Source organism: Hemiscyllium ocellatum, chromosome 5 (genome assembly GCF_020745735.1).
Source record: "Hemiscyllium ocellatum isolate sHemOce1 chromosome 5, sHemOce1.pat.X.cur, whole genome shotgun sequence".
Classification (NCBI taxonomy): domain Eukaryota; kingdom Metazoa; phylum Chordata; class Chondrichthyes; order Orectolobiformes; family Hemiscylliidae; genus Hemiscyllium; species Hemiscyllium ocellatum.
In genome coordinates this window covers 53,373,051-53,385,051 of record NC_083405.1, presented here as the reverse complement: position 1 = coordinate 53,385,051, position 12,001 = coordinate 53,373,051, and the positions used below count along the sequence as shown (strand labels likewise).

General features: G+C 41.1%; 1 protein-coding gene across 7 annotated transcripts in view; it reads right to left on the bottom strand.

Annotated features, from left to right (window-relative positions):
* Window positions 1-12,001, bottom strand: part of ica1 (islet cell autoantigen 1) — a 129,380-nt gene that overhangs the window by 99,335 nt on the left and 18,044 nt on the right. For all 7 annotated transcript variants that reach the window (XM_060824747.1, XM_060824746.1, XM_060824751.1 and 4 more), the window contains one exon: window positions 1,313-1,385. In XM_060824747.1, coding sequence (XP_060680730.1) covers window positions 1,313-1,385 — 73 coding nt within the window. The remainder of the gene's footprint in view (window positions 1-1,312; window positions 1,386-12,001) is intronic.

Sequence of the window (12,001 nt, the reverse complement as noted above, 5' to 3'; positions counted from 1 at the left end):
CCTGGGAAAAAGCCTCATACTTTCCACTCATTCATAATCTTATACACTATCAGATCACCCCTCAACCTTCTGTGTTCCAGTGAAAATAAACCCAGTCTATCTAACCTATCTTCAGAGGTAGAATCAGTGGAGTATGATTTTTCAAACATAATTCTGGATCAGAAAGCAAAACTGCTATTAGCCTTATAGAGAATTTTACTACTCAGTCTCAGAAGGCTAGTTCCAAGTTATGGCAAAGATAGCTACAAGGAGCTGGTGAGCCAGATGAAGTGGCTTTATTCTCATTCCTCCCATTACCAATAGTGTGACTTCAAAAGTTTCACAAAGTTCCTTCAAAACCTGGGCTTCTATAAAAATTACTGTCGAATGAAGTGGGTGTTGGCACTAAAATCTATCAAACATCCAGCATTCAATCAATCATGTAAAACAAATTATAATCACAGATTTCTGATTTAATTCAATTGCTTTGCTTCTTACAAAGACCCATCCTCCTAACCTTTCTTTCACACGCCAGAATTTTAAGATGAAAGCCAAATACCTTCATTTTGATTTAAAATTACTCACTCTCAATAGGCATCAGTTAGGTGTTTAATATTTTTCTACATTAACTCAGTGGATAAATGTACATCCAGCTTGATTCTGAGTGAATCAGAGCTAGAAGCTCCTAGGTTTCTGTAGTTAATTGGCACTAATTATGGATTGTAAAATGGTCATGGTTGCCCTGGGCTGACAAAGAGAAACCGGATTAGTAACGCACAAAGTTAAAAATCACACACCAGGTTATAGTCCAACAGGTTTATTGAGAAGCACTAGCTTACAGAGCACTGGGCAGCTCTTGAAAGCCCTAGTCTCAGCTTAGTCTTTTGCCCTTTCATGTAGCTCCCACTTTTTCAATGGCAATCCAGCAACGTATCCCACCCTTGGAATGGATGGCTCTTGCTTGTTCATAGAGATTGTATGGGGAGCCTATACTGTACAGTCAATGCCAAAAAATCTTGGGAAACGGGTCAAGAAAAATAGACAAAATCCAAGTTTTGAAATCAGACAAAAATATGTTATAGGAATGGAAGTTTGGATCAGCCATGATCTAATAGAACAGTAGACTATACTCAAAGTGCTCAACCATCTTTTGTTCCTATCTAGTCTTTTGCATTTGCATTGTAAACATAAATAATTAAAAATAATGTTCAATGTTTTGTGAGGTTTTACTGTGACATTCATTTCTATAAATTTAAGTAAAGTACAAATAGGAATATAATTAAACAAATTATTAAACACATTCCAAAACTTTCAGAGAATAATAAATACGTACAACAAATCCGTTTCTGGTACTGTTCAATGATCTTCAGAAGTTCCATACATGTTCTCTGGATGGAATGGAATATCTAAACAAAACACCCAACACAAGCAGGATTAACATAATTACACATGAGGAGGGCATGACATTAAGCAGAGGTTAATGAGAAAATTTGATCTGGATAACAGGTGACAGATTTGCTATTAAAGATATCTAATTACAATTGGTTACTGGGAAAATAATTAATTCCAAAATATCAAAATCAGGTTATTTTCATTATCAACAGATTAATGACAAAATCAAGTGATGAGTATCTATCATTAGTCTCATCCTAAATGCACTACAGTCAAAGGTGTGCGGTTTGCTGATCTGAATGCTTTAAACCAGACGCTGATGGAATTCTGTTTCAAATCTTTTAAGATCAATATTTCAGTCACTTTTACAGCAACTTCTCACCACTCCCCTCAAAATACAGTGCCCTGGCAAAGTACTGATGTTGAAAATCTGAAATAAAAACAGAAAATGCTGGGAATACTCAGCAGGTTTGCTAGCATCTGTGGAAAGAGATAGCATCAACACCTTATCAGAATTCTACAATAAAACAGTACAGCCAGTGTAGAATTAATATTCCAGATGGATATGTTAAAAAAAAAGAGAAAAACAGGCAGTTTGCCCAATGTGATTCTTCCTGGTTGGAAAATTAACAAGAACTGTTTAACAAACATGTTACTGTGGGATTTAAGGCTGGCACTGGAGAGTGGAAATGGACAACCTTCCTTATCCAGATAAACCACGGTTACTATTTTTGACCTGTTCAGAAAATGTAATGAAAGATTGTAAATACACTTCAATCCAATCAAATACTCAACTATCTCACTTGTACAATCAATAGCATGAACAGAATTAACTCTTACTAACAGAGGAGATCCTTGCCTTCACGTTGGAGAATTTCCAAGCCATTTATCAATTTCCGTTTCACTCCCAAACTTTTATAAAGACATTTCTGCTAAACACTACTATCAATCCTCAGATCAATATGTCAAGCAGAAATCTACATATGCTGGTAAATATGTTGCTTTATGTGCTGGATGTACTCCAACCTGAATATCAGCTGATGCTACTACTTATAGATGTGCATGGTATGGAACATTTCTCCACCTTTGTGAACCTGGTTTCTGAAACCATTACAAAGAATGCTGAAGAAACTCCACAGGCCTGGCAGCAACTGTGCAGAGGGAATCATAGTTAACGTTTTGCATCCGATAGGATTCTGTCTGAGTGTGAGGATCGAGATGGTAGGAGGGTAGTCTCAGATCAGGAACAGCAGAAGGGGGTCAGGTCCAGGAGTGGCAAAAGGGGGTGATGTCCGCTTGCAGAGGCTGTTGATCCAGTGGTGGGGAGAAGGATAAAATAAGCAGGGAAGTGCTGGGGTAGGGGGTTGTATTGTCAGGGATGTGGGGAACAATATTGGGTTACAGATGGGCACGGTTGTGACAAGTGGCAGGGAATGTCAAGTCCCACAGTTGTCAGGATCGTCAGGTATTACAGCAAGTGGGGGAGCAATGGTCATGACGTTTGGGTTGAGCAGGGTGTCAGATGTCCAGGAAAGATAATTTTGGGATGAGAGATTTAGGTCCAGGGGCCAGCTGAATAGTTACTCAGGAGTTAGACAATGTATTTAATGTTCTAATTCAACTGAATAACTAATTACCTATTTGCAGCAGAACTCTCCAAATTCTTTGATACTCTGAGGTTTCAGTGGAATCTTCAATTTCCCATAAAATTCTTTCAGAGTCAACTATGCTAGGGATTATGCAGAGTCCTGACACTCAACCCCCTTATACAGTACATTTCAGAAACTATGATCTGGTCATTGAAAAATCTAGGCCAAGTGATATTGCTCTCTGGGGGACAGGTGGAGTACAAGGGAGCAAGAGAAATTGCACATTATCAGTTTCAATTTTTCTGCTCATTCCAATTTGTCTCCTACTGAACCTTGCTGTACTGCAAAGCAGTAGACAGTCAATGGCAGAACCCTTAGGAACACAGATATAGAGAGATCTTGGGGTGTTAAGTCCACAATTCCCTGAAAGTAGCAATATGAGTGGATAAGGTGGTACATTGGCCTACAGCATGGTTGTCTTCATCAAGTGGAGCACGGAGTATAAAAATTGGCAAGTGAAGTTACAGCTGTATAAAAACTTTAGTTAGGCCATATTTGGAATACTGCATGCAGTTGTGATCACCACACTATAGGCAGGATGTGGTGGATTTGGAGAGAGTACAGAAGTAGTTTCATACTGGGTGGCTTGGCGGCTCAGTGTTTAGCACTGCTGCTTCACAGTATCATGAACCCTGATTTGATTCCAGCCTCGGGTGACTGTCCGTGTGGAGATTGTAAAGTCTGCATGGATTTCCTCCAGGTGAACCGAATTCCTCCCACAGTCGAAAAAATGTACAGTTTAGGTGGATTGGCCGTGCTAAATTGCCTATAGTGTCCAGGGATATGCAGGGTGGGTGGATTAGCCATGAGATATGCAGGGTTACTGGGATAGGATATAGGGAGTCAGTCTGGGTGTGATGCTCTTCGAAGGGTCAGTGTAGACTCGATGGGCTGAATAGCCTGCTTCCAAACTGTAGGGATGATGATGATACCAGGATGTTGCTTAAATTGAAGTGTGTTAGTTATAAAGATTAGATTAGATTACTTACAATGTGGAAACAGGCCCTTCGGCCCAACAAGCCCACACCGACCCGCCGAAGCGCAACCCACCCATACCCCTACATTTACCCCTTACCTAACACTACGGGCAATTTAGCATGACCAATTCACCTAACCTGCACATTTTTGGACTGTGGGAGGAAACCGGAGCATGCGGAGGAAACCCACGCAGACACGGGGAGAATGTGCAAACTCAACACAGTCAGTCGCCTGAGGCAGGAATTGAACCCAGGTCTCTGGCGCTGTGAGGCAGCAGTGCTAACCACTGTGCCGCCGTGCCGCCCTTGATAGCTTGATAAACTTACATTGGTTACCCCTCAGCTCTTGCAAAAACAGATATAAGTATATAAAATTCTGAGTGGCATGAATAGGGTGGGTATCTGGAGTCTCTTTCCCAAGCTAGAAATGTCAAGTACTAGGGGGCATAAGTTTAAAGTGAGAGGGGGCAAGATTAAAGTTGTTTTTAAATAGACCAGGTAGATGCCTGGAATACACTACCAGGGGAGAAGCAGATATGATAGCAATGTTTGAGCAACATTTAGACAGACACATAAATAGAGAGGAAATAGAGGAAATAGAGGGATACAGACTACGTACAGGCAAATGGGATGAGTTTGGAATGGTATCACTGTCAACATAGCACAGGAACAGGCCCTTTGTCCAACCATGTCTATGACCCTATCACTGCGGATGAAGCCATTGTTTCTTGGACTATTATTGATTACATCTCCCCTTGAGAACTTCCTTCCACGTTCTTCAACCTCAGAACACCAGTTTAAAAACCCACCCATCCGAAGATCCAAAAATAGCTCAGTCCTTGTAGACCTGTAAGCTCAATTTGCTCCTAGCTCACTTATCGGACGTTTTTTGCTATCTTGACTCTATTTTGTCTCCCTTGATTAGTCTCCTCACACTATACTACTGTTTCTTCTTATGCTGTACATCATGTCAACAGTTTCCAGTTTGCTGAACCTAACCAATTATGGTTGCAGCGGATGGTATTACTGGACAAGTCAGATCCCCGAGCATAAACTTGTTTCATAGATCATATTGTATTATCTTTTAAATTTAATATTGTGATATTTCACTGAAACATAAGCCCACAATGCTGTACATATGGCTTTAACAATGAAACAACAGAAGAAACAAAGGTAAGTTGGAATAAACCAAAATTATTTAAACTACTCAATTTAAAAGATTTTGAAATACAAAGAACAAAATCCCATCTATTCCAACACCATCACTTAACATTTGATTTACACCATCAAATAACAGAGACAGTTCCATTCTCTATCACCTCTTTAGGTTTGACATAATTGTTTCTTTCAATTCCTTATCTTGAAAACTTGATAGCCTCATCCTTGATTATTTATAACTGAACTTATACTTTCTAAGCTTTAAATACCCCCTTCAGATTTCTAATCAAATGCTTCTAGTCTAGACTTTTCAAACTAAAACCGTGACAATGAAGTAACACAAAATCCCCTAATTGTTCTGAAGTAACTTATTTCTCTGGGATGATTTGGAGATGCCAGTGTTGGACTGGGGTGTACAAAGTTAAAAATCACACAACACCAGGTTATAGTCCAACAGGTTTAATTGGAAGCACACTAGCTTTCGGAGCATCGCTCCTTCGTCAGGTGGTAGTGGAGGGCTCAATCCCAACTGAGCCTAATCCTAATTGAGCCCTCCAATATCACCAGATGAAGGAGCGACGCTCCAAAAGCTAGTGTATTTCCAATTAAACCTGTTGGACTATAACCTGCTGTTGTGTGATTTTTAACTTTGTACACCCCAGTCTTTCTCTGGGAGTAACTGTTCTTACATCTGGCCCCAGCCAGCTCTTCTGCAAATTGATTCCAAATGTATGGGCAGTCTTAAACAAAAAGCCAAAAGCCTGTTAACGATTCTCAATTTTTGCTCTCTCCAATCATAAAACTCTCACAATATAAACAAATTCTCATTATCACTCCAGGAAGGCCCCTCTCTGACATATGCAGGTTCAAAATCTGTACCTTTAAATGCTGAGTTCACTGATCATGATGCAACCTTATCTAAAATGGGCTGGGGAGGGGGGGAAAACAAAAAGAGGTGGCAGAAGAATACATGTAGATCAGGTGACGGCATTGTGGAACATGTCCATTCCCTTTGTAAGATTGGCCAAGATTCCAGTGGCATGTTATTTTAATTCTCCACCTCGCTCTCTTGCTGCAAGCTCTGTCCCTGGCCGACTGTAGCTTTCCAATACTCAATATAAGCCTGAGGTATAGCAGCTCATCTGTCCATTAGGCATATTACAGCTTTCTGGATTCAACACGAGAGTTTAACAATTTCAGACCACAATCTCTGTTCCCCCATATGTTCAGTTTATTTTTCGTATGTGTTTTCCTCAATCTTATTTTTCCTCATATTACTGTCCAACAGTAGATATTTTGTCATTCATGCCTCAACTAGACCAATTTTTTTGTCCCTTTATTTGTCCCATTACTCCTCTGGTTGGCTCTGTCCCACCATTTTTCCTGTCATTTAATGTTTCTTGCTCCTTCACAAACTACCCCTTTGTTAAATTTTTCATCCTTCACCATTTCACCTACATTTTAAAAATTACTTCATTTCTATGCTTTCCAATTCAGATGAAAGGTCGTAACCAAAAAAAAATCTTGTTTTTTTTCTCATCACAGATACTGTCAAATCTACTATGTATTCCTTGAATATTCATTACTAAATTATTATAAGAAAGTACAGGAGAAGCACGCGGCAACAAAAGAAGAATGGAGGGAATGTAGTTGAAACAAAGAAAATAACACTAGAAGAGAAAGAAGAAATGATGGAAGAGAATATGAGTAAAAAATGAGGTCTGCAGATGCTGGAGATCACAGCTGCAAATGTGTTGCTGGTCAAAGCACAGCAGGTTAGGCAGCATCTCAGGAATAGAGAATTCGACGTTTCGAGCATAAGCCCTTCATCAGGAATAAGAGAGAGAGAGCCAAGCAGGCTAAGATAAAAGGTAGGGAGGAGGGACTAGGGGGAGGGGCGATGGAGGTGGGATAGGTGGAAGGAGGTCAAGGTGAGGGTGATAGGCCGGAGTGGGGTGGGGGCGGAGAGGTCAGGAAGAGGATTGAAGGTTAGGAGGGCGGTGCTGAGTTGAGGGAACCGACTGAGACAAGGTGGGGGGAGGGGAAATGAGGAAACTGGAGAAATCTGAATTCATACCTTGTGGTTGGAGGGTTCCCAGGCGGAAGATGAGGCGCTCCTTCTTCAAGGACCGCAGATTCCCCCCAGACGTGATCGATGATGCCCTCCACCACATCTCCTCCACTTCCCGCTCCTCCGCCCTTGAGCCCCGCTCCTCCAACCGCCACCAAGACAGAACCCCACTGGTTCTCACCTACCACCCCACCAACCTCCGTATACAACGTATCATCCGCCGTCATTTCCGCCAACTCCAAATGGACCCCACCACCAAGGATATATTTCCCTCCCCTCCCCTATCAGCGTTCCGCAAGGACCACTCCCTTCGTGACTCCCTCGTCAGATCCACACCCCCCACCAACCCAACCTCCACCCCCGGCACCTTCCCCTGCAACCGCAGGAAATGTAAAACTTGCGCCCACACCTCCACACTCACTTCCCTCCAAGGCCCCAAGGGATCCTTCCATATCCGCCACAAGTTCACCTGTACCTCCACACACATCATCTATTGCATCCGCTGCACCCGATGTGGCCTCCTCTATATTGGTGAGACAGGCCGCTTACTTGCGGAACGCTTCAGAGAACACCTCCGGGCCGCCCGAACCAACCAACCCAATCACCCCGTGGCTCAACACTTTAACTCCCCCTCCCACTCCACCGAGGACATGCAGGTCCTTGGACTCCTCCACCGGCAGAACACAACTATACGACGGCTGGAGGAGGAGCGCCTCATCTTCCGCCTGGGAACCCTCCAACCACAAGGTATGAATTCAGATTTCTCCAGTTTCCTCATTTCCCCTCCCCCCACCTTGTCTCAGTCGGTTCCCTCAACTCAGCACCGCCCTCCTAACCTGCAATCCTCTTCCTGACCTCTCCGCCCCCACCCCACTCCGGCCTATCACCCTCACCTTGACCTCCTTCCACCTATCCCACCTCCATCGCCCCTCCCCCTAGTCCCTCCTCCCTACCTTTTATCTTAGCCTGCTTGGCTCTCTCTCTCTTATTCCTGATGAAGGGCTTATGCTCGAAACGTCGAATTCTCTATTCCTGAGATGCTGCCTGGCCTGCTGTGCTTTGACCAGCAACACATTTGCAGGAAGAGAATATGAAACAAGATCAGAAAGTGATGCAAAAGGAGAGACAAACAGATATGGGAGAGAAGAGGCAGAAGGAGGAATTTGGAATAGATTGAAGGCAGGTGGGACACATGTAGGATTAAGACCAATTCTGCCCTCCATTACTATCTCTTAAAATATCTGGTCAAGTTACTTCTACTGTGACTACGTCCATCAACATACCCACATATTTTCTACTATTTCTTTCCTATAATCTCATGCCCCTGTCATCATTGTACTCCCCTAAGAGGAGCAATCTCTTCCTAGCTAGCCTATTTATGGCCATCATTATCTCAAATCAGGTTCCCTCAGCCTTCAACATTCTAAGAATTTATTTAAATTCAGTCACAGGATGAGGGCATCACTGGCTCGGGCAGCATTTATTGCCCTCCCCCAACTGTGCACAGGCAATATTAGTGAAGATGGGTTTTTTTGACAATCAATAATTAACATCTTATACAGTACTATCATAACCTCCATGCTGTTGCATTCAATGCCAACTAATAATGCCAAGAATCCCATAGCTTTCTTAGCTACCTTATCTACCTGAGAGATGGGGGTAGGGGCGAGAGAGCATGTGAAAGGGTGAGAGCGCAAACAAAAGAGAGAGAGAGAGAGAGAGAGAGACACACACAGAGCGATTCAGCATCCTCACTGTTATCAGTTCACTTGATATTTCTCTCCTTTGCTGCTCTTGACAGACAGGTTCTTTGGAAATTCTGGTGTCTGTGTAATTGTTTCATTCCCAAACTGGGTATGTGCAAAGATCATGCAACTATAATAAAACACGGAGCTGCAAAATTCTTGACACCTCTTAATTAAAATGGCAGTTCTGATGCAGCTAGTTTTGTATATTCCATCTGGGTTGCCTGGACTTGTCAGGTGACTACTGCAGCAATTTTAGGTTAGTAGTACTCTTTCTAAAATTACTTTTATTCCATGTAAGTGTCAGGGATTAAAATCAGATGAAAGTTGAATTTCAATTGTCTATGTTTATCATGATCATAACAATACTAACTTGTCTTTCATAACCAACTTCTATTTCTTCTACATAGATCTGCATTTTTAGTGACTAACAAACACTTGTACAGGAAGACAAGGATGGTTAAAATACATCTATAGAAAGTGGACCACAAGATTGGGATTGCATTAAGAAAATGAATAAAAAGATAAAGCATTCAATAAGTGCAATACTGTAAACTCACTGGAAAAGATTGTGGTCTTCGTGGATAGGAACAATTAGCAACCGATCAGCTAGAAAATGATGGATACCCAACACATTTTCCTAATTTTGGTAAAGCAGCAGGTGACTCTGGTGACCTTTTCAAGACAGAGAGTTGATATTCTGTAGCCTGCACTTGCTTGCGTCAGGACAATTAAACACATGCACTTTGGCTCTTATTTGGGCTCCCTGATACAGTGCTGGAAGCAAAATGTGACTACACCACCATCAGGTGGCTACTATATGCAAGTGCAAGATGTTTCAGAATAAATTGTTAAAATACAAAATTTTGCATTCGTAACTCATAATACATAATTATATTTAAAAGGCCAGTAAAAATATTTCATGAATTGTATTCTATAGAGGTGAATCAGAAAGTAATTTGCAGAACTGCTTACCCTCCCCACCCACTGAAGCTCAAAACACAGCATCCACCCCAACCAAAATAATATACCGAAGGTTGCCTTATTCAGGTGATAATTGGACTTCCATCCCTTAGTGGGACGAAGCCCTGTTGTCAAGAGCTGCTGGCCAATCTGATTGCGGAATTCAGTATGAGGTACAGATGGGACTGCAAGGAGACCCTAGTGGGAAGAGCAATAGATCTCAGACGGTCATGGGCATTTAGACCAGTAAAGTATCAGCAAATGGAAGGATGGAAAATGGCACAAAGGGTGACCCCAATTTCTATAAAGCACTTCTGAAAATGACAAACTCCCCTTTCCATACATGTTTTATAGATGTTTCTTTTAAAAAGGACATTGTAAATCTCATGCCAAGTATTTTATGACATGGGTAGCTTACTATTCAGGTCAATTGTTCAAAGCAATATTGCAACTTGCTTCACCACTGTCCTAAAGAGAGAACAATTCCTCACTTTTAATTCAAAGCATCATTTGGCATGGAATGCAGAATGCTTGTCCAAATGTGCCAGTGTCACTTTTCTGAAAGAGATATGCTATTCTGCTGTACACTCAAAACACCCTTTTATACTGTCCCTTTCGGAAGTCTTTTTGAATTTTTCTTCCAATTCTACTTTGTGTAGGATAGATCAGCATAGAAACTGGTTCATGCTGGCCAATTTAGGTTTATGGACATTTGTATTATCAGTCTGATGAAATTCAAAACAGATAGTGTAATTTACCTCCTCATATAAATAATTAGATCAAGAGAGCTTATTAAGCAATTGCCTACCCAGGCTACGGTCTTCTGTCAACTAATTTTGCAAATCAGAAATTTCAGCTCAAACATTTTAAACAAGGACCATAAAAGGTACCACTAGTTAATGATGGAAAAGAGGAGTGAGCAAATTTGAGGAAATAAAAAGGACATTAGGGGGAAGTTGAAGGGTTAGAATAGGATGAGACTTTTGTACCAAAAGAAGTCATTAGCAATTCAAGTCCCATTATTTTCAGTTATAGAGATACAGTACAGGAATAGACCCTTCAGTTCAACTCATCCATGCTGACCAATTATCCTGAACTGAACTTTTCTGGTCCTCTTAGATCCAAAAACTCCCTTCTTCAGATTTCTGTGCCAAAATTCTACAGTTTCTACTCCATGCTTATAAATCCTGACAATGTAAATATTAAAATTTCTGATTCCAAAACTGCCAATTCTCCCAAGTCTTAGTCTCTCCACCAGTAACTGCAGATCCAAGGATTCCTCACGCAGTTATTTCAGGTTCCTCTTGCAGAATTTTTGGAATTTATATATCCTAGTATTCTCAGACCCCAATGTTTCCTCTTTAAAATACTGCTATACCACCTGACTACTGTAAAAATCAGGACTGTATCCCCATTATTCGAATATCCCAAAAGCACACTTAATTGTGTTAAGTCAATGTTCTTAGTTGTACTTAGGAAAGCACTGACTTCTATGGGACAAAATGTGGCTAGTTGTCCAAATATACTTATGAAAACATTTAAAATTAGTGAGATCTGACTCTTTGTGCACATTCTCTGCAGCTGTAATATTGTATTCCTCACTCTGCTCTATTATCATTATGACTTTGTATTGCAACAATATTGTAACTTTAAGAGGTTACCTTGTCCTGATTTAAGAAAGATTGAATGAGGTAACAAGCAGTCTACGGATCACCACTGGAGTAAACAGCTTGGGAGGCCTTGGGGTTTTTTTTTCTTAAATGCAGCCTGAATGGGTATAACCAGCTCTCAGATCAGGATTTCTGGGTAGCAACAGAAGCTATTATTTATTTAAGCACTGCATCTGGAACAGACACTTTACATTTGTCTGTACAAGAAGAAAAAGTTAGGATCTAGGATACCTTAAAATATTTTGAACGGGTCTGGTCCATAATATATGATCTGCCTCTACTGCACGCAAAACAAAAAAAAAATTTCACTGTATCTAGGTACATGTGACAATAATAAATCAATTTTTTTAAAAATTGCATTCCTCTACACATACCATTTGCAGTGTTTCCAACCGTG